The sequence below is a fragment of the Meles meles genome, chromosome 13 (genome assembly GCF_922984935.1).
Source record: "Meles meles chromosome 13, mMelMel3.1 paternal haplotype, whole genome shotgun sequence".
NCBI lineage: Eukaryota > Metazoa > Chordata > Mammalia > Carnivora > Mustelidae > Meles > Meles meles.
In genome coordinates this window covers 41,433,643-41,457,587 of record NC_060078.1, presented here as the reverse complement: position 1 = coordinate 41,457,587, position 23,945 = coordinate 41,433,643, and the positions used below count along the sequence as shown (strand labels likewise).

At 37.1% G+C, this 23,945-nt stretch overlaps 2 protein-coding genes across 11 annotated transcripts in view; both read right to left on the bottom strand.

The window, feature by feature from the left end:
* Positions 1–23,945, bottom strand: part of NRG3 (neuregulin 3) — a 1,109,100-nt gene that overhangs the window by 328,159 nt on the left and 756,996 nt on the right. The gene's annotated exons all lie outside the window — the stretch shown is intronic.
* LOC123954885 (protein CEBPZOS-like) lies at positions 6,761–7,125 on the bottom strand. Its single transcript, XM_046026212.1, has one exon. The coding sequence runs from the start codon at positions 7,058–7,060 to the stop codon at positions 6,815–6,817; it is 246 nt and encodes an 81-aa protein (XP_045882168.1). The 5' UTR covers positions 7,061–7,125; the 3' UTR covers positions 6,761–6,814.

Sequence of the window (23,945 nt, the reverse complement as noted above, 5' to 3'; positions counted from 1 at the left end):
TGCATAGGGACTTAAAATTATTGAATCCCTCCCCAACACACACACACACACACACACACACACACACACACAGTTGTGTAAACTGTAGAGACCCTCCTTCCTATAATCCTATAATTAATTGTCTGAGAACAATTAAATGTAAACAGAATTATCAGCTGAATCAAAATAAAAATTTAAAAATTAAAAAAAAATATTTTATTTATTTGACAGACAGAAATCACAAGTAGGTAGAGAGGCAGGCAGAGAGAAAGGAGGAAGCAGGCTCCCTGCCAAGCAGAGAGCCCGATGTGGGGCTCGATCCCAGGACCCTGGGATCATGACCTGAGCCGAAGGCAGAGGCTTTAACCCACTGAGCCACCCAGGTGCCCCAAAACAAAAATTTTAATTGAGCTGCTGCTACTGCTTGCCCAGTGATTGCTGCTATGCCTCCTGAAGATCCCCAAATAAATCTGACATGGTCCTTGTTCTCAAGAACACCTCACACCAGTCAGAATGGCTAAAATTAACAAGTCAGAAAATGACAGACATTGGTGAGGATGCGGAGAAAGGGGAACCCTCCTACACTGCTGGTGGGAATGCAAGCTGGTGCAGCCACTCTGGAAAACAGTATGGAGGTTCCTCAAATAGTTAAAAAATAGAGCTACCCTATGACCCAGCAATTGCACTACTGAGTATTTACCCTAAAGATACAAATGTAGTCATCCAAAGGGGCACATGCACCCAAATGTTTATAGCAGCAATGTCCACAATAGCCAAACTATGGAAATAGTCCAGATGTCCATCAACAGATGAAGGGATAAAGAAGATATGATATGTATCTACAATACTTTGATTGAGTATCTACTCAACCATCAAAATTATGAAATCTTGCCCTTTGCAATTACGTGGATGGAACTAGAGAGTGTTATGCTAAGCAAAGTAGTTCAGTCAGAGAAAGACAATTATCACATGATCTCAGTCATATGTGGAATTTAAGAAATAAAACAGGATCATAGGAGAAGGGATGAAAAAATAAAACAAGATGAAATCAGAGAGGGAGACAAACAGTAAGAGACTCTTAATCACAGGAAACAATCATTAGAGGGTTGCTGGATGACAGGAGGTTGGGGCGATGGGGTAACTGGATGATGGATATTAAGGAAAGCATATGATGTAATGAGCACTGGGTATTATATAAGACTGATGAATCACTGACATCTACCTCTGAAACTAATAATACACTATATGTTAATTAATTGAATTTAAATTTAAAAAAGGAAGAAATATCCCTGTCTTTTAAATATTATGGAAGAATTTTTTTTTTATATTTATTTTTATTTGTTTATTTACAGCATAACAGTGTTCATTGTTTTGGCATCACACCCAGTGCTCCATGCAGTACGTGCCCTCCCTATTACCCACCACCTGGTTCCTCAACCTCCCACCCTCCCCACCCCCCTGCCGCCCCTTCATAACCCTCTGGTTGTTTTTCAGAGTCCAAAGTCTCTCATGGTTCATCTCCCCTTCCAGTTTCCCTCAACTCCCTCTCCTCTCCATCTCCCCATGTCCTCCATGTTATTTGTTATGCTCCACAAATAAGTGAGACCATATGATACTTGACTCTCTCTGCTTGACTTATTTTGCTCAGCATAATTTCTTCCAGTCCCGTCCATGTTGCTACAAAAGTTGGGTATTCGTCCTTTCTGATGGAGGCATAATACTCCATTGTGTATATGGACCACATCTTCCTTATCCATTCATCCGTTGAAGGGCATCTTGGTTCTTTCCACAGTTTGGCGACCGTAGCCATTGCTGCAATAAACATTGGGGTACAAATGGCCCTTCTTTTCACTACATCTGTATCTTTGGGGTAAATACCCAGCAGTGCAATTGCAGGGTCATAGGGAAGCTCTATTTTTAATTTCTTCAGGAATCTCCACACTGTTCTCCAATGGAAGAGTTTATATAGAATCAGTATGTATATATTTTTTCATTAAATGTTTGGTACATTTCAAAAGTAAACGATCAGATCCTAGAGTTTTCTTTGTGTAAAGTAGTTAACTGCATATTCAATTTCTTTTACAAATATTTGAATATTTACATATGTGTTTTTCCCATGAAGGATTTGATGATTTGTGCTTTTTAAAGTATTTGAACATTTCACCTAAGTTTTCAAATTCACTGGCATAATGTTGTTCATAATATTTCTCATAGCCTTTTTAATACCTATAGCAATATATAGCATTTTCATTGCTTTCATTTCTGGTATTGATAATTTGCTTTTCTTTTTTCTGATCAGTTTTATTGATCTAAAAAACAGCTTTTACTTTCCTTGATTTTCTCTGCTTTTTCTCTCTTTTTTCAGATTTCCACTCTGATCTTTATTATTTTCTTTCTTCTACTTAATTTGCATTTGATTTGTTCTTTTCTAGTATTTTTTTAAGAATGCAAGCTAGAGTCATTTATTTTATATGTTTCTTTTCTAATGTAGGCATTCAATGCTTTAAATTTCTCACTACTATTAGTGACATGCCGCACATTTTGATAGCTCATTTTTATTTTCACTAATTACACAATGTTTTATAATTTCTGTTTTGATTTCTTCTTTGACCCATCTATTACACAAATGTGTATTATTTAGTTTCAAAATATTTGAGGATTTTCCAGAGATCCTCCTCTTACTGATTTATAATTTAATTCTATTGTGCTCAGAGAACATACTTTGTATGGCTTAAATTACTTTAAATACACTGAAGCTTGTTTTATGGCCCTGAATATGGTCTACTTGATAAATGCTCTGTGTGCACGTGAAAGGAATGTGGATTCTGCTTTTAATAGAGTGTTTGGTGAATAATTAGGTTAAGTGAAATTATAGTGCAATTGAAATCTTCTATATCCTCGCTGATTCTCTCTCTACTTGTTCTATCAATTACTGAAATATGGTGCCAAAATCTCTGATTGTAATTGTTAATGTGTCTATTTCACCATGCTGTTTCTTAAATTTTTGCTTTATGTGTTTTGAAGCTCAGTCATTAGGTGCATAAATATTTACAATTGCCTGCCCTCTTAATGAGTTGACCTCTTTATCATTATGCAATTATTGTTTTACCCTTGGTAATATGCTTTGATCTATAATTTAATTTTTCGGATATTAATATAGTCACTCCTGCTTTCTTTTGATTAATGTTAGCACTCTGTATCTTTTCCCAGCTTTTTACTTTTAACCTGTTTGTGCCTTTATATTTCAATTATGTTCCTTGTCTACAGCAGATAGTTGGCTTTTGTTTTCTCATCCAATTTGCAAATATGATTTTTTTTAATTTAGGATATTAACACCTACATATAATGAAGTTAAAGATATGGCTTAGTTTTAAATCTATTATGATATTATTTGTTTTCTATTTGTCACATCTGTTCTTTCTTCCTCTTTCTTGATCTGCTTTGTTTTGGAATCAATTTTCTTTTTCAAAATTCCATTTTATCTTCTTTTTAAAGCTTCTTTGCTATAACTCTTATTCTGTTGGTTACTTTAGTGTTTATGGTATATCTCTTTAACTTAACAATTTATCAAGTGATATTTTACTGCTACACATATAATAAACTATTAATAGTATACTTCCATGTCTTTCCTCCTAAATTTTATGCTACTGTTCATACATTTTTATCTCTACATATATTTTAAAGCCCATAACATATTATCATTTTTGTTTAAATAGTCAGCAATCTCTTAAAGAGATTTAATTAATTTTAAAAATCACATATTTGTCCATGTGATTACCATTTGCCATGTTCATCTTTCCTTTCTATAGACCCATACTTCCCTTTAGTATCATCACCTTCCACTTGAAGGATAAAACTTTCAGCTTCTTTATGTCTGAAAAATCTTTTTTTTTTTTTTATATTTTATTTATTTGACAGAGAGATCACAAGTAGATAGAGAGGCAGGCAGAGAGAGAGAGAGGGAAGCAGGCCCCCTGCCAAACAGAGAGCCTGATGTGGGACTCGATCCCAGGACCCTGAGATCATGACCTGAGCCGAAGGCAGCGGCTTAACCCACTGAGCCACCCAGGTGCCCCTATGTCTGAAAAATCTTAATCTGACGTTCAATTTTGGAAATTATTGTTGCTGGGTACAGAATTAGAAGTTGACAGTATTAATAACTATCAATGTCCTTATTTGTTAATTCTAACATCTATATCATGTTAGGGTAGATTTGACAGATTGTTTTTTCTCTTCATATGAGTCACATTTTCTTGCTTTTTTTGTGTGTACTTAGCAACTTTTGATTGTATGCCAGATATTGTGATTTTTTAAATCATTTTGGGTGATGATATTTTGAATCTCTAGAAATATTCTTGAACATTATTCTGAAATGCACTTGGAAATTTTTTCATCCTTTGGATCTTAATTTTTGTATCTGTTGGGTAGGATTAGTGTTTCGTCTAGGGCTAATTATCCCTACTACTAAAAATAAGACACACTGGGTAGTTCACTCTACCCTATCACAATATCCTGCAACATTGATGGTTTTCCATGGGAATAGCACTGTGCTTGGCTCCGTGAGTGTGCCCAGGCGCTTTTCCCTCTTTTTTTTTTTTTTTTTTTTAATTTTTCCCCTGACCCCGGACAGTTTACTCACACATATGTGTTGATCATGCTCAGTTGAATAATTAAGAACTGTCCTCCAAAGGTCACTACAGTTTCCTCTCTGTGCAGTGCTCTTCTTTTTAGTCCTCTGCTCTGCAAACCATAGCTCTGTTGATCTCTGTAGACTTTTGACTCTGCCTCTTCAGCTCAGGGTGTCCGTTAGTTTCCATCTCATTTCCTTGCTCACCCAAACCCAGGAAACCTCTTCAGGATAGTGAGCTGGGGCAATCACACAGTTTCCTTCATTAATGTCCCATATCTTAGGATTGTGGATTTTTGTTGCCTGATCCTTTGTGTCATGTCAGCCATTTTCTCCCATGTTTTCCTATCCTTTGGTTGCTTCCAGCAAATGGGTAAATATGGTCTTTGTCATGACATCTTAGCTGGAAGTAAAAATCCTCAGATTTATAATTTTATTATATTTAAAATATTTGCTTATATTTGTATGCCTTTTATACATTAAAAATCTTCCATCTTATATTTTTCACCCAATCCTCATATGTATAACCCATTGCCAGCCTGTCATGTACTACTGTTTCCTGCACATGTGCTTCCAAGCACAGAGTGAATACAGGCAAGTATCTAGTCCATCAAGTTATAGGAAATACAGCTTTGTCTTTCCAGAAGAGGTATCTTTTTCTAATTTGCACTAGGGTACTACCATGGGCTACCAACCAATTCATTTCAAAGATTAAAATACAAATTGATTCACTAACTTGAAAATAATACTGACATCTAAAAAAGCCAAGTAAGTAAGGGAAGAAGAAAAAAGAAAATCATCTACTCAAAATAAGAAAACACTTGCTATTCAGAAAAACTACCCCTTTCAAAAATGTTCAGCTGGTTTGGGTAGGTTTATTATTAGTCATTGATCCTTTTTTGGTAACTCAAATGAAAGAAGGGAAAGAATTGAATCATCTGATGTAGTCTGGTTTATCTTTGTGTAGATCTAGAAAGTGCCACCTATTATTTTTCAAGATTTTTAGTTGATTACATGAACTATCGACAGGTCCAAATCAAGGAAAAGAAGGAACTTGAATTACATTGTTTTCCTTCCTTCCTTCCTTCCTTCCTTCCTTCCTTCCTTCCTTCCTTCCTGTTATAAGGTCTTATAGCATATTCTAACTTAAATTTTAAAGAGATCATCTTGATATATTTTCATTTAATGGAATTGTTATAAAATAGGTGTTTGGTGCATACTGTGGTGAAAAAATGGGGGGTTGTCTTAAGGTTTGTCATTTTTCTCCTCCATGACCACTAGGGAAGGAGCACTTCATACCCAGTGGGCCTTCAGGCCCTTGCTGGATAGACACCAGTGAGGGCTCAGCCATAATGACAGAAACCAAGGCCTGGGCAAGTGACTCATGAGAGCTGACTGAAGTAAAAGGAAATTAGGGAGAAGAAAGGATTATGGATTACTAGGTATTTGGGATGCAGAGGAGAGGAGTCATTCTCTAGGAAAGAGATGTGGGGGAAAAATGGTCTTATTATGTTTTACTGTGTTTTATTTGATGATTTCCATTTCTTAGGACACTCAAGAAAATCTACAGTGGATATCTATACATTTCTTTAATACTTTTCTACTTCAAATTTGTTTTTCTTTTGGATGAAACCATATTAAAACTTGCTTTGGAGGCATTCCCAGTATGGGTGTTACCACTAACAGAGAAAAGTAAGAAATCATAAGTACTTCCATCATTCAGGTGATAGAGAGTATGTTAAAAAAAATAATAGTTTAATTTTTTTCATTAGGTAATGTGGTTATCTATTTTAAGTTCTTTAAAGTTTGAAAATTTTAATCAGTTTTTCAGCTGATGAGTAACACATGAACTTTATTAAAAGTTTATAATTGTACCTGCCGTCTACATTAGATTCTTCTCTTCCCCAGGGGCAAACAGCATTACCACTTTCCTGAATATCTTTCCAGAAATGTCTTTTTTTTTTTTTCATTTCTTCTCCTAGTCTTTTATTTATTAAACAGTAATCTTTAACAATAAATGCCAGAGGAAAGCAACAGATAAAAGCAGGGGATTTGCATAATAGATGGGAAATGACTGAGCCATGGAAGACCAGAAGTTTCTGTTTTCTTCTGTGGGGCCAGGAGTCCACAATGTGGTGTGCTCATCTTTCTTTTCCCTCACAAAGGTCACAAACAGCTTAGATGGGAGGCTGAACGCGATGACTGGTCCTAATTTTTGCTATTCAGCCATTTTTCTTGATCTTGCTCTCTGACTCCATACATTCCAGACTGTTCAATGGATTTGTAATAAACTTCCAAGATGAAGGGAAATTTCTTGTTCATCGTTTGCCTGAAATCTTGGCTTGTGTTCATCTTATTAAATAAAAAATATGCTCCAAAAACGCCTAAGAGTTCAACGACTAAAACTCCTTTAAAGATCTTCTTTGCCACTGGTTCCATAGTGCGGGCCATCATATAACCAACAGGCAGGTGAGTGGGTGGGAACTGTTTTGCTGTTTACGATGCTGTACCTGAGGTGCTTGCACACCCAGAAATGTCTTTTATATATTAGGCTGAACTCTCTGAAATTGCCACTTTTATGAGTCAAAAAGTCAACTGTCAGTAGTTTTATAATGTTAAACCTAATACAAGGGCATATATATCTTTTTAAAAATGAATGAGAGAATTTTATAAAGGTATTCTGACATTTTCTGTTTATATCTATACATCTTCAATATAATTCCAGATCAATACGTATAGACTTACATCATGACCTTTAATACTTATATTGTTTTATGGACATGTGACAACTAGTTCCCATTTGATGGTCTATTAGATTGCTTACAAAGCCATGTTATTTTAATGTTGTAATGAGCATTAGAGCATTATTATTATGAATACATATAAGTAGATATGAAGGATAAATTCCTAGAAGTGAAATTTCTGGGTCAACTTTTTTTTACTTTCACCAAATTTCTCTTAAAGGATATCCCTTCTCCCTGCCCCACCCCAGGGTGGATGAAGGTGCCTATATTTCTAGATCCTCCTAGCCTTGTGAATGATCTTTTATAACTGCTTGAGGGAAAATTCACATTTGATTGTTCTAATGTTCCACACCTGGAATAAGGGTGTCCATATGTCATTTCTGTTTGCATGCTTATGTATTCCCTGTTTCATATATTTCTTTTCTGTCACATTAGGTTGTATCTCTTTGATTTTTGATTTCAAGTATATGTTTATGAATTATGAAAACTAGTACTTATCTTATTTGCTGCAAAGATATTTGCCTCAGGTTGCCATTTTAATGCTGTTTTTATACTGCAGAACATTAAATTTTATCAAGACATTCATTTTATCATAATTTTTCTGCCACATTTCCCTTAGAATGTCCTCTTCAGAAAGAAAGTAAAAAAAAAAAAAAGATTCAATTTTATCTTCATGTTCTCTCATGGTGTTATTTTCTTTAACACTTAAATCATGATCCATTTGAAAATTCATCTTGTATATACAAAATAAGGCAGCATGTAATTTTAAATTTAAATAACTATATCTTATTTAAAATATTTTGTACACAGTTGCAACAAATAAGCCTTTCCCAGTAAAATAAATTCCATACTACCCATTAGACAATACCCTGTTTTCAGTCAATATACAATTTTGATACTTTTTAGATACTTCAAAGAGTGTCCCAATAACGTATTTTTGGTGATAAACACTTTTTCTTGGTAAAATACTTCTATGTTACCAGCATTTTTGGCCATCCAAGAAAATGTCTTCTGATGTGGAAGAATTATTTTCCAGTGTTTGTCTTTAACATATCATTTGTTACATTGCTGTACACTTTTCCTTGCTGCTCCCTCAATAGATGGTGAACTACTTGGGAAAGGAACTGTATTTTATTTACCTCAGTATCAACAGAAAAAAACCACACAGTGCAATCAATCAATATATAATGAAAGAATTAATGATGGAAATTTCTGATAGAAACATTCAACAACATCTATTCACTTATTTATTGTGCTCTGCACAAGTTAGAAGAAACCTAAGATGACTATCTAATAATAAATTTCTTTATACCTTAGGCACCTCTGTTTGTCTGGAGTGAAGTTTTTTTCAGAGATTACACACTGCATGCTGTAGGCATAGAAAGTAAAACTTTCCGTGGAAAACTGCTATGTCTGAATTCTGTTCAGCCTAAGGTTCAGCCAGCACCATATTCTCTCTCATTTTATTAGAAAATGACACCAAGCTATATCCAGAAGCTTGCACACTACACAGTCAGTTAGCGTATGAACACTCTTTATTTTAAAATGATTTGCATGGAGTCTTAACTACCTGCCAAAGAGCCTGCAATGAGAGATAAAATGCTTGAGAATAATAAAATGCATTTTAAATCCTCTCATTCAACGGACTTCCTTCAACCTTCCCTGAAGAGGGAAAGGAGTCATGTTGTGCCTTTCACCATGATGTACAGTCACCTAAAATCACATCCCATGAAACCTAGGGGTAAAAAAAAAAAAAAAAGGTATTTGTAGTTCCATTTCACAAGCCCTAAAAACTACACAAATAATGTAGTCCCCTTGTCTAACTGGTCTATGCTGCTTGCTCTCCAGCTGCAAATTCTGAGCTGCTGCAGTGTCTCTGGAAGATGAAATTCCACAGTAATATCAAATTGCTGGCACAGCATCCCCCCGCCACACCTAAAGTTTGTGTGTGTGTGTGTGTGTGTGTGTGTGTGTGTGTGTGTGTGTTGTAATTTTAAGGGCAGGAGCTTATGATCTTTTGCTTTGGTAAGTGTGTGGTGTGGTTCAAAGAAACCTTATCTGGGGCACGTGGCTGGTGCAGTCAGTTAATCATCACACTCCTGGTTTTGGCTCAGGTCTTAGTCTCAGGGTTGTGAGACTGGGCCCTTATTGGGCTCCACACTCAGCATAGAGCCTACTTGAGATTATTTTTCCTTCTCCATCTGCCCCTTCCATTTATGGGTATGCTCTCTCTCTCTCAAATATAATAAATCTTGAAAGAAAAGACAAGACAAGAAAAAAACCCTATCTATCTAAACTTGGTGAGGCCTTCACTGCTGGGACACAATTAATGATCAGTTTAGTCATTCTTTGTAGATATTCTAAACCTGTTCCTTTCCCCTACTACCTTTTTTAAAAGAATTTACTTATTTATTCATCAGAGAGAGAGAGAGCACAAGCAGGGGCAAGGGCAGACAAAGGGAGAAGCAAGCTCCCTGATGAGCAGGGGGCCCAATGCAGGACTCCATCCCAGGACCTTGAGATCATGACCTGAGCTGAAAGCAGACAATTAACCAACTGAGCTGCCCAGGTGTCCCTCTCCTACTACTCTTTTCCTCCAGTCCCATCATCTTTAATCGTCAAAAAATGGTGACCCCAGGGCGCCTGAGTGGCTCAGGGGGTTGGGCCTCTGCCTTCAGCTTGGGTCATGGTTCCGGGGTTCTGGGATCGAGCCCCGAGTTGGGCCCTCTGCTTGGTGGGGAGCCTGCTTTCTCCCCTTTCTCTCTGCCTGCCTCTCTGCCTGCTTGTGATCTCTCTCTCTCTGTCAGATAAATAAATAAAATCTTAAAAAAAAAAAAGGTGACTTATTTAATTTTTTTTTTTTTTACCTGTAGTCCACATGAGAATGGAATACTCTTCCCTTTGTCTAAATATCTGTCTTCCTAGTCCAACTCCTTCCCATTTGGGGGATCTTATAAGAAAAAATGTCTTTCCTACAGAAACAAGTCTTTCCATCTTCTATTAGCACTTTGTTACTCAAAAGCAGGATCCCTGGTGCCTTGCTAGACCTTCCGCATTAGAATCTGCATTTCACAAGCTCTCCAGAGAACTTGAGTGCACTGGCCTGTATTTCTTATTTAATGGTATCTTCAGTCTTGAATAAACCCTCTACTCAGTTTACAAAACTGTCAGCATCACCCCAAAGTATCCTCCTTCTATCCTGTTAGCTTCTCCATTTAGCACCATCTCACTTCACTACTCAATTTGTGAATATAGGATGTTCATTTCTCTACCGATTCCATAATACCATGCATTCTCCTTCAGCCCCCTAATTTGTTCCTAGAAATCTTGACAGTTACCAGTGCCTTTCTGCCAAGATCTATTAAACACACAAGTTTCAATTCTATCATACTACTTGTTATAATTATCTCTAGCTGAGCTTTTGGTAAGCCTCATGAACTACAATAATAAACTCTACATTACTGTTAAATATGCTATTTTGCAGAAATATTTACCCATGTTCTTCCTGTGCCTTTTATGCCCTCCAAATACTCTTAACACTCCCAGCCTGATTCAGTTTCTTAAAATATCTATTCCCACCCAGAGACATATTTTAAGTGCTGATCTACTTATCTATTACTGCATAATTATCCCTAAACAAAACAGTTTAAAATAACACATATTTATTACCTTGTACATTTTCTGAGATTCAATAATCTAAGAGTAGCTTAGATGGGTGGTTCTGGCTCAGAGTCTCTCATGACAATGCAATCTAGATGTCAACCATGTTTTTGTCATCTGAAGGCTTGCCCGGGACTATAGCAGGGTTTCTCAGTCTTACAACTATTGATATTTGGGGAATGGATCATCCTTTATTGCAAGGGGTTTCTTATGAGTTATAGGATTTTGGCAGCATCCGTGGCCTCTACCTTCTAGATGCCAACACTACCTCGCATTCTGGTAGCAGCCAAAATGTCTCCAGACATTGCCAGTTTCCCTGGGCAGCAAAATCACCCTCAGTTGAAACTACAAGGCTAGAGGTACTGCTTCCAAGATGGCGCCCTAAAGGAGTGCTGGCTGAAGGCTTTGTTGGCTATTGACAAATAGGCTTCAGTTTCTTACCACATGGGTTTCTCCATAGGGCTGCTTTAGTCTTTAGTGTCCTCATGACATCATAGCTAACATTCCCCAGAGTGAACTATCCAAGAAAGAGCATAGAGATGGAGGAAGCTGCAAGGTCTTTTATGACCTAGTTTTAGAAGCCCCATTCCTTCACAAATAATCTATTTGTTAGAGGTTATCCATTAAATCAAGCTCAGACCCAAGGGGTGAAGAATTAAGCTCCAGTTCTTAAAGAAAGAAATATCAGGAAATTTCTGAAAATATTTACGAAGTACCAAAGCCCCCTCTCGCATTTTATTTTTTTTTTAAGATTTTATTTATTTATTTGCTTGACAGACAGAGATTACAAGTAGGCAGAGAGGCAGGCAGAGAGAGAGGGAAGCAGGCTCCCTGCTGAGCAAAGAGCCCGATGCGGAGCTCGATCCCAGGACCCTGGGATTATGACCTGAGCCGAAGGCAGAGGCTTTAACCCACTGAGCCACCCAGGTGCCCCCCCCCCTCGCATTTTAAAAATGTCCTTATAAATAGCTGAATAACTATATTGTATACCTGAAACTAACATAACGTGTATGTTACCTACATTGGAATTAAAATTTTAAAAATAAAAAAAGTCCTTATATAAAATGTTCATGAAATTATCATGAGATAGCTGGTTTACCTCCCCCATCCCACATTTATCTCCTCATAAATATGGTCTACTTAATCAGGAGAACTCTATGTCCTTTTCACACAGACATCCTTATTTCTAGGCTCATCTTCTTGTCCCAGACGTCCACAGCCCACACAAATCTCCCTTTTCTAAACTTCCACCACCTCACTTTACAGGTTGTGTATGCTGCCTTCTTCTAGCCAATTTAACTAAACAGGAAAATGAAGTAAGAGCACAAATGTAGTTGGTTTTATTTATTTCCTTACTCTTTCTCCTCTTTATCTCTCTGTCCTCCTGTTACCTTCTGCCTTTCTCAACTACCGGCCTAATTTTACCCTGACATCAATTATATGTGCTTGTATGCAAATTTGAGAAAAAGCTTTTTTGTTTAAACATGTGGTAAGTGTCTGAAAGAGGTCTTTCCCAGTGTATGGGCTTAACATATCTATATGAGAATCACCTGATGAAGTGTAGAAATCCAAGCTCTCTCTGGACAGACTGACTGTCAGATCGCTAGAGGTGGGGTCTCGGTGTCTGCTCTTAGAAAAGATAAATGATTACTGGATTTCTCCCCTTTTTTAAAATAACAATATCAAATAAATGATTATATGATCCTGAAAAAGTTCCGAATACCTAAGAAAAAAGTCAAACTTCTTTTTTTTTTTTAAATATTTTATTTATTTGACAGAGAGAAATCACAAGCAGGTAGAGAGGCAGGCAGAGAGAGAGGAGGAAGCAGGCTCCCTGCGGAGCAGAGAGCCCAATGCGGAGCTTGATCCCAGGACCCTGAGATCATGACCTGAGCCGAAGGCAGAGGCTTTAACCCACTGAGCCACCCAGGCGGCCTGAAACTTCTTTTTTTTTTTAAAGATTTATTTATTTGAGAGAGAGAGAGAGAGAGAGAGAGAGAGAGACTCTGCATGTGGAGCAGAGGGGCAAAGGGAGAGGGAGAGAGAGAATTTCAAGCAGACTCTGCTTACAGCACAGAATCCAATGGAGGGCCCATCTCACCACACTGAGATCATGACCTGAGCTGAAATCAAGAGTTGGACAGTTAACCGACTGAGCCATCCAGGTGCCCCTATACCAAACTTCTTATGCCTATGAAAATGACTTGACCAGTTACCACTATTACAAAACTAATGTGGATATAAGGCCCAGCAATCTCTGTTATCATCTTTTTTTTTTTAAATATTTTATTTATTTATTTGACAGAGAGAGACAGAGAGAGAGAGAGAGATCACAAATAGGCAGGCAGACAGAGAAGCAGAAGCAGGCTCCCTGTGGAGCAAAAAGCCTGATGTGGGCTCAATCCCAGGACCCAGAGATCATGACCTGAGCCAAAGGCAGAGGCTTAACCCACTGAGCCACCCAAGCGCCCCTGTTATCATCTTAATCTTACCTACAGTGTCTTTGATACTCAAAGTCAGAATCACTGGTGATTTGCCTAATTATGAATCACTTTCTTACCAAAATTTGGGCATCATTCATGTGATTTTTATTGTTATCTGGTGAGACATAAATGGTTCCCTCATGCTGATATAGCAGAGGTCAATCAAACAACATTAGGTGTTTTTGTTCTTTTTGTTGTTATTTTTAATGAGATACTATAAATTGAGAGAGCACATTATCAGAACATTTTTAGGGAATTAACAGTTTTTTGGGAGTTGGAAGTTGCAAATACAGCCTAGGGCCAATATTCTGGCTAATGAATAGCAGCCTAGGCAAACTCTTAAATCTCTTAAATTGTTACAACAATCACCAAATACTAAGGGCAGGAAATAAATTGCGTAGCTTGAAGGAAGACACACACACACATACACACACACACACATCCTGAAGTTGGAGAAACTGGAGATTTTGAGGAACTAGGTCATGCTAGTTGTCTTATATCTTTGTTGAACTCTAAATTAATCTCAAGGAACCACCTGGCCCCATGCTTATCTGTCTTGATTGATTGAACAGGGTAAATTTCCTGGGAATTTTTGGATTTAGCCCAGTCTTTGAAAAGCTTACAGGGGTACATTCTGCCACAAATATATTCTTTCACTGCAAATATCCACTAATACTGCAAGGAAATTACCTGTAAGTTAGCCTAAAAAAAAAAAAAAAAAAAAATACTTCCCCTAAGAACTTCAAACATTCTTGGCACATAACCAGTCTATCCAATCCCCATCACTAGAGGACTTGGACAAACTTTACCATGGGTCCTAGCAGCTTAAGGCCATGTTCCTTGGATGACTCCAACCTCCCTTAAAATGCCTATCCAACAAAGCTCGGAGCTGCCAGGAGGATTTACTGTTTGTTCCAGCCAAAACCTAGTGATAAGGCTGATAGGCCTCTGAACTCCTTCTTAGAGCAGAAACTTGAGAAACTCTGTAACTATAAATCCTTCCTCTCCCCTTTGAGGTAGAAATCTTCTACCACCTCAAACTGTCTTCTCAAGAAACTGAGAGCCATCTCTTCAGGATACAAACAATTCAAGGAGATAGCTCTCCTTCCTGGTGTCTGTAAGAGGCAAAGAACCTAACTTTGGTAGGCACCTTGCTCCCTTGCCTCACAGCCTCCTGTTATAAAGACATAAGTTTGGGGCGCCTGGGTGGCTCAGTGGGTTAAGCCTCTGCCTTCAGCTCAGATCATGATCTCAGAGTCCTTTCTGCTCAGCAGGGAGCCTGTTTCCCCCCTCTCTCTGCCTGCCTCTCTGTCTCATTGTGACCTCTCTCTCTCTCTCTAATAAAGAAATAAAATTTTTTAAAAAAGGACATGTTTGTTTTCCTCCAGATAAGAACCAATTACAGACTGAAATGACTTAGTCTTATGGATCAAACCATCCTGCTTATTGTCCTTCACTGGCTTTACTTCAACATGCCCCAGTATTTAAAAAGTTTCCAGATTTTTGGGTGCCTGTGTGGCTCAGTTGTTAAGCGTCTACCTCCAGTTCTGGTCATGATCTCAGGGTCCTGGGATCAAGCCCCACATCAGGCTCCCTGCTCAGCAGGAAGCCTGTTTCTCCCTCTCCTACTCCCCCTCCTTGTGTTCCCATTCTCACTATGTCTCTCTCTGTCAAATAAATAAATAAATAAATAAATAAATAAATAAAATCTTAAAAAAAAAGTCTCCAGATTTTTATTCTGGCCAAGCTGAACTCACTTTAAACTGGACTCTCTTCCATACTACAAGAGTTTCTACTAAACAATATCTGTTATTTTGCCAACTTTGCTTATCGTGGGCAATATGATTCACTAAAATAGGAAGTTAAATCACATTTGTATTATGCTTGAAAAATTGGGGGATATGCCATGATTTACTTCTGGAAAGAACATAAACATAAACGACATGTGAAGGGTAGTGATATTAAAGTTTATCTGAGTTTTCTCAGAAGCTGGAACATAGTAAAAGTTAAGAATTTCACCACCCCCGGGGTGCCTGGGTGGCTCAGTGGGTTAAGTTGCTGCCTTCGGCTCAGGTCATGATCTCGGGGTCCTGGGATCGAGTCCCGCATCGAGCTCTCTGCTCAGCAGGGAGCCTGCTTCCCTCTCTCTCTCTCTCTCTGCCTGCCTCTCTATCTACTTGTGATCTCTTCTCTGTCAAATAAATAAATAAAATCTTAAAAAAAAAAAAAAAGAATTTCCCCACCTCCATTCCCATTCTTTTGTGTTCTTAGAAATAAGAAATGGTTAAACACACATGACAGACCTCCTCTTGCATATTCCAAGGTAAGACCTATCTCTGTGTCTCCTCATTACTCCCATAGGCTTGTTCAGGACTCCTTGTCCACCAGCCTGTATAAATCCTGGCCCCATGCATTTCTTTGAGCTAGGGCATAATAAGGTTAATAGTAGGGCCTAGAAGTAGCTGGGATGGGAAAAGGAAAAGGAGGACACAGCCCAATCCCCAGGAAGATCTACTGATTTGTTCCCTCCCATTCTTTGTTATGGGCATTGTTATTTTCTCCATTTCATATAAAAGTGTCATATGGATACAGGTTAATATTCTCCCTGCCTGTTCCAACTGAACTGCTGAACTTAAGCCCTGATTTTATAGAAATTCTAGAGCCTTCCCTGAAATATGTCTAAACTACATTAGTTTGCAGATGACAGCTTTTAACTCTAGGTGCTTTAACTGAAGGAGAGGAGAGTTGCTCCATGAGACAGGAAAATTATCATTGAAGAAAAGGATTTGGAAAAATGGAAGGTACTTTGAGGCAAGGCTCAACACAAAAGTCTTGTTTGCTTTTTTTTTTTTTTTTTTTCCACCTACACTTTTGAAGGGCTACAAATCTACTCTAGCAACCTTAGGAGACAACTCAAGGAGAGGAGTGTAAAAATCATTAGCATTCAAGAGGAGTTTATATTCGCATATTGTGAAAATCTTGCTTTGCCTTGAATTTGTGTGCCAGCAGTCACAAATAGAAATAGCATAAGCAATAGAAATATATTTGTTATTTGTTCAGCTGATGACGGTGGAGGCAGAAAGAGTTTACACACTGAAGAATAACTTCGGAGCAATTACAGATGGAACTGCAATACTGATGGAAGTCAGGGCTGTAGAAATAGGTATTGGTATAAGAGGACTGCACAGGTGGGCATCTTGTAAGGCAGTGATTCTGATCGGGCCGGGGGATTGACCTTCACCTGCCACTCCAGAAATAAAAAATCCATTAATGTTCTTCATCTAGAATTTCAGTCTGCCACTGAGAATGATCCCACATTTTATAGAAGGTGCTGATAGAAGAACTATTCTTTTTTTCTTTCTTTCTTTCTTTTTTTTTAGAAGAACTATTCTTTCACCGTGACAGATCTTGGGTGAATTAATACCTTCAATGATAAGTAAGAAGCTTTTCAGTTATTGTCTAAACACTGGCAAAACTGCATAGGTATTTCTAAGAGTACCAGACACTTCTAATTTAATAGTTTTGTTATCATCTCTGACTTATAAAAATATCAGGAAGGAAGGGAAATATGAAAACATACAGTATAAAAAATGGAAGCTAGGCAACTTCTGTTGTAACATCAACAGTGTCTCCCAAAACTTTAAAGTAAGTTACCTTGGATTGAGGGAAAATCATGCATGGTTAATTCCATCTAATGGAGTCTAACTGGGAAAACAAGAAGGTGAAGTGGGAATAAACCTCCTTAACCTGGATGGTTGGACCACTGCCTTCATTGGTGTTTTGATCCAGAAGGGGAAAAACACCTGAGTTTCAGTGGAAAACTATGCATTTTTTAGCACATTCTCCTGTTATATCTGATTCTGGCTTTATGGAAGCTATTTTACAACTTTGTAAATTACAGATAACTACAAGCAATGCAAAATAATCTTGTTTGTAGACATGCACATGCTGTCCTGTCTGGTAGAGGTTCCATTGATTTCTCTCCCCAACCATGGAAGAAACCACTTGCCTCTATTTGCACATTCATTTCAATATTCTCAATTATAAACACATCCATATTTTGGATTTTTCCTTGAACCTGTAAGAACTAGTAACTTCATCAATAAATTAAGAAAGATATTTAACATGTCGAGGGTCATGCTTTTACTTTCTTCTAAAAATTGTATCTAACAGCTTAAAACCTAATTTAAACAACAATTTAAAAAAGGAAAGAAAGGGAATAAGCCCTCAAGATTAAAAGGAAATAAGCAGAGATATGAATGGTGGTATAGGCACTAAAAAATATCTAGTTATAACTGACTTAGAAAGTGAATGTCTTAGAAACCTAATAACTACACACATAGGAAGGGAAGCCAACAAGAAACACGCCATTCCGAGGAACCTCCATGCTGTTTTCCAGAGTGGTTGCACCAGCTTGCATTCCCACCAACAGTGGAGGAGGGTTCCCCTTTCTCCACATCCTCTCCAGCATCTGTCATTTCCTGACTTGTTCATTTTAGCCATTCTGACTGGTGTGAGGTGATATCTCATTGTGGTTTTGATTTGTATTTCCCTGATGGCAAGTGACGTGGAGCACTTTTTCATGTGTCTGTTGGCCATCTGGATGTCTTCTTTGCAGAAATGTCTGTTCATGTCCTCTGCCCATTTCTTGATTGGATTGTTTGTTCTTTGGGTGTTGAGTTTGCTAAGTTCCTTATAGATTTTGGATACTAGCCCTTTATCTGATATGTCGTTTGCAAATATCTTCTCCCATTCTGTCAGTTGTCTTTTGGTTTTGTTAACTGTTTCCTTTGCTGTGCAAAAGCTTTTGATCTTGATGAAATCCCAACAGTTCATTTTTGCCCTTGCTTCCCTTGCCTTTGCCGTTGTTCCTAGGAAGATGTTGCTACGGCTGAGGTCGAAGAGGTTGCTGCCTGCATTCTCCTCAAGGATTTTGATGGATTCCTTTCTCACATTGAGGTCCTTCAACCATTTGGAGTCTATTTTTGTGTGTGGTGTAAGGAAGTGGTCCAATTTCATTTTTCTGCATGTGGCTGTCCAATTTTCCCAGCACCGATATATGAAATCTGAAAAGGATCAGGAATTGAAGGAATTCAGGTACCCCTCGAGGGTGGGGTGAAGTTGAAAACATCGTAGCATGAAGCTTGTAAAAGAAAAATTAGATACCCATACACCCAGCCTCCAGGGAAGCTCTTCTGTTAGCTTCTAGAAAGCTGGCAACAAAGCACAGAAGGCAGAAGACTGGAAGATTTATCATTGGAGAAACCGATTAGCTAAAGAGAAAAGACTTTTCACTGACGGTGAAACCCAGCTGACTCTACATCAAGAATTTCCAATCATCTTTTTTAGTGTTTTAAAATATAAGTGGCTAGATCGGACATTTGGGAAATTTTCCAGTGAGAGAGAGAAAGAAAACAAAAGGGAACAGAGGATCTAAATTAGGGAGCCAATTGACAAATAAATAGAACCCAAGATTAGCCTGAGGACATACTGAAGAATAAGAACAGGCTCAGTATCTTTGAACATAGCAACAGAGTCATTTCATCATAATGTAAAAAGGATAAATGATTTAATAATCAGTGTTTGGAAAACTGACAGCTTTGGGGGGAAAATGTAATAAGTAAGAACACAAAACTTCTAAACAGATTCAAGTCTTTTCCCAGATGACAGAGTTTATAGGGCTTAGACTTGTGATCCACCTAAAGAGTATTCACAGATTATCATTATGATAGATCTACTATTATTAATATGTTATTATTATAGAATCATGGCATGGGATTTTGGCTATCATATTTTCAATGATTATTTTGTTTTAAGGAAGAACAGTCAAACTCTACACATATTTTAAAAATGTTTCATCATATGTTTCAAAAATGTTAAAAAGTAGATAGAAGTATATAATAAACCCTATAACTCATTTCAAAAATTATTAATTCATGGCCAATCTAGCCTCATCTTCTAAATGTCAATTGTTTTAAATCAACCTCATGTCATTTCATCCATACCCATACATATATGTACATATGCACATATATATACCACTATCTCACCTAAGATTAACAGTACCCTCTTACAGAATCAAATACTGAATAAGTGTTCACATTTTTAATTAATTTACAAATGTTAAAAACAGTTTATACAGATTTTTTGCTTTGAATTAGTCTTTAAATTCTACCATTGCAACTGGTTAAGACTTCTTTTAAGTGTCTTATTTACTCCATAGATTTCCTTCTTTCTCTTTTTTTCTTTCCCTTCAATATATTTGTTGGAGAAACCAGGTATTTTTTTCCACTATAGATTTCCCCATAGTCTTATTTTTATTAGTTTCATCCATGGTTTCACCTAATATATCCCTACATTTTCTGTATTTTCTGTAAGTGAGTGGTTGGATCTAGAGGGTTTTTTAAAAAATATTTTATTTATTTATTTGACAGAAAGAGACATAGCCAGAGAGGGAACACAAGCAGGGGGAGTGGGAGAGGGAGAAGCAGGCTTCCCACTGAGCAGGGATCCTGATGTTGGGCTCAGTCCCAGGACCCTGGGATTATGACTTGAGCTGAAGGCAGACTCTTAAGGACTGAGCCACCCAGGCGCCCCAGGATCTAGAGGTTTAATCAGAATCAGGTTCATAATTTGTTAACCAGGACTGATTCATAGGTGGTGTACATTCCTTCACCAGGAAGCATCTGATCTTTGGTTGTCTCTCATTTATTGATGTTACAGCTGTTAATAATCAATGTCTCGGTTTATTAATTCATTTGGAGTCACAAAATGATGATATTCTGTCAGTTCCTTCCCACTTACCAGCTGGTCCACTCAAAAACAAACAAATGAAAATCTTCCTTAACCTACTATTTGTAGACCCGTTGGTAGAGAAGATAAAAACAGACAAAAAAACCCACCAAAAACAAAACAAAACTAAACTAAACTAAAAAAAAAAAAAAAGAAAAAAAAAGATAAAAGCTTGGTTGTTTCTCTTTATTAACTAGTTCTTCAAGATAACGAGTTGATTCACAAGCATCCTGCAGTGGTAAACAATACATTTTGAGGGTTTTCTTTTTGTTATTGTAGATTTATGGATTTCTAACATGTTTGATGTATTTTAATCGATTACAATTATTTACCTTATTAGTGCTTGAATTGTCTGATATTTGGCCAGTTGGTTTCTGACTCTGTTGAGGCTTTGGCTCCAAGCTGCCTCATGAGTACTCCTGATGGGCCCTTGTGGTCTCCTAGTTTCCTCACTCTCTGTGATCAAAATGCTGTAGGCTCTTCTCATATGCCTGTATAACTATATACCAGACTTAGAATTAGCTATTTCACCAAGGACCCTGTTTCATGTTTTATTCTGTTGTTGGTTTATTTTTAGTGAAAAAAAAAAAAAAAAAGATGTAAACCACGTGGACTAACGTGTTCTACTTAATATCTTCAAGTGAATATGACATATGTAAGGTATTCTACAACATAAAACTTCAACTTTGTGAAAGAAATACACACACACACACATTCAGAAAGATAAGCCTGAGAGGACAAGGGAAAATTCCTAAATGTAAACATAGATTTTCTTTGTGTAGATTAATGATTAGCAATGATTTTTATTTTCATATTTAGAAGGATCTATATTTTACAATAAGCATATGACACTTCAAGAAAAAACTATAAACTGAAGAATTAAAGAGTTCAGGTTTTGTGGGAAGGGTTTTCTATTACGGCAAATAAAATTATTGTAACAACTCCTGTTAAATCATATAGGCTGTCTCTGAAAGAATAATAAGCATGAATTGGTTAATATTCACAAGGCACTTTAAAAGTAATAGGTCTGTGTGGCATTATTCCATTTAGTTTATGACGTATTAATAATGCATTTTATTTATCCGGCATTTGAAGTAGAGTTTAATGAATTAATAAACATAATACCTAATCATGTTTAATGAAGACCTTTCAAATGACTCATATAAATGAGCCTGTTATAATTTTATAATAATTATATTTATCACTTTTTTATTGCATTTGTTCCTTGAAAGTATTTTACAAGCATCTAGTTGGTTAATGCTTAACACATTCATCTTCAGGTAAAATGGATACAAGGTATCCATGTTCTATTTCTACTAATAGTCCAGTCTAGCCCAAAGACAAGCTGAAAAATCTGCTTTTGTCCAGTTCCTGGAGAAAACTTGCTATTATTTGATTGCAGATTTGAGTTCAGGATATAACATTAGTAGCGTTCAGAAAGTGATCCTCAGAAACGCCGCATGCTTCCAGTGTTTAACGTGTTCTTTACAAGTGATTCATCACTACAATTCTAATATTTTAGCAATCACAAGTATTTGTTTTAATTGAAGTAGAGCTGACATACAATATTATATTAGTTTCAGATATCTCTTCTACTGGATGAAATGACCACAGCTCTTTTAGCCATTGTCATGAAATTTCTACATCTGAGAAAAGTCTTAGGGGGAGGGTCCCAAAATGATAAGATGATCATAGTTTCTCTGATTTTTCAATGGGAGGGCTAAAAAGTCCAGAACTTCTGGCAGCTTTGAATAATTTCACCAAAAATTCATAGAAACATATCATCCCAAATCATTTCAGCTAAATAACCCATTGGCTTTCTACAACGGTTGCAACTGGCCAAGTATGGTGGTGATGGCTTCACAATCATCAGATGGCTCTTTGGATGGGTAAATGGTATCCTGTTCTCAGTTTAAAGTCTTCATACATAGACACTGAGTAACTTATTCAATTTGATCTTTTCATGTAAAAACAACAGAATTCAAGGGAACTGTCCAAAATAAAACATTTCACTTTGACAGCCTTGCCAGGATAGTGGTTGTATGACAGTGCTTTTGTTTGTTTGTTTGTTTAATCCGAATTCAGGAATCCCTTAGAGTGTGATTTTGGATATTCAGATCTCAGGTGTCTGGCAAGAAGACATTTGCAGCAATGGATGAGATCCAGTCCTCGCCATAATTTGGGAATACCAGCTGGGACATTAGTCACAATTCATTTCAGCCTTCAGGTCAGACTGGGCAAATGCAAGACTGTGTTAATAATAATTTTCTTTAAGAGTGAGCATTTTAAGAGTGAGCGAACCAAAATATTTCTGAGGACACAGTGCAACAGATTGTTTTATTTTTCATGAGAGTACTTAGATTCAAAACAGAACCAAACTCTCAGATTACGTCCATCCAATTGTTTTATGCTTATAATAATTCCAAGTCTCCAATCAAGATGTAATATGTTGAATAATCAATTTCACCTTGAACATGGTGTGGAAAATGGGTGTGTTGCTACTATTAACCTTTATGAAGAAACTGTATTGGCAGCATCAGTAGCCAGGGCATTTCATCCAGGAAAACCACTTGTAATGTGATGCATGCACTAAATGGAGTATTGCCTTTTCCTTGTCTTGTCTAGTTTCAGTTTACAATTTTAAAACAACTCTAAACTTACAGGACAGTTGCCAGTACACTACAAAGAATGTTTTCTCTCGGCAGTTTTAAGAATGAGCTGCTGACATGTCCCTCCACCGCCTGGCCTCAAGTACTTACTGTATATTCCCTACAGACAAGGGCATTTTCATACAAGACTATAAAACACAAATTAGCAAATTTAATTAACTTTGCTACATTGCTATCATCTAATTCTTAGACGCCATTCAAATATTATCAATTGTCACAATAATGACCTTTGTTTAAAAAAAAAAAAAAGTCAGAATGAAGCATTGCACTTAGGTTTCCTAGCTCTCGTTTTCTGCTGTCTGGACATTTCTTCAGTCTTTCCTTGACCTTCATGACTTCAGCAATTATCAAGATCACAGGCCAGTTTGCTTTGCTGAACATTTCTCAGTGTGCTTTTTCCTGATAGTCCCTTATGATTAGATTCAGATCATGCATTACAGATGGGGGTCCCATTCTTCTGATTCCATCTTACAGGGTGCTGAATAGTTTGGTTTGTCCCATCACTAGTGACGTCCATAATGATTACTTACTTAAGATAGCTCAGGACACGCTTCTCCACTGTAAATTTACTCTCTCCTTTGGTAATTAACAAGTATTTTGTGGGGGGGAGAAAAGCCACTCTGAAACTATGCAAATATTCTGTTCCTCATCAAATGTTTATATCACTCATGTATTTATTTATATCAAAATAGATTTTTCCTATTTTATTCAATGAACCATTATTATTATTATAATTTTCATTATAATGTTCAATTTGTGCCAAATTTGTCTCTCTTTTAATGTATCCTCATCATTCTTTAAGAAAATCCTTGTTTTTTTTTATACAAAAAGACATTTTAGGCTTTTCTAATACTTTTATTGCTCCATTCCTGTCCGGAATCAACCATTCCTCCAAGGCACTCTGGTCTCTTTTGGAGGAGAATGATTTTTAGAAGCCAAGATCTGGAGAATCACTGCTCCTAGACTCTCGCAGTTGATAGAACTGAGAATG

Bases quoted from the DNA above. Each gene is read 5' to 3' on its own strand.
- LOC123954885 (XM_046026212.1), bottom strand. From the start codon at position 7,060: ATGATGGCCCGCACTATGGAACCAGTGGCAAAGAAGATCTTTAAAGGA.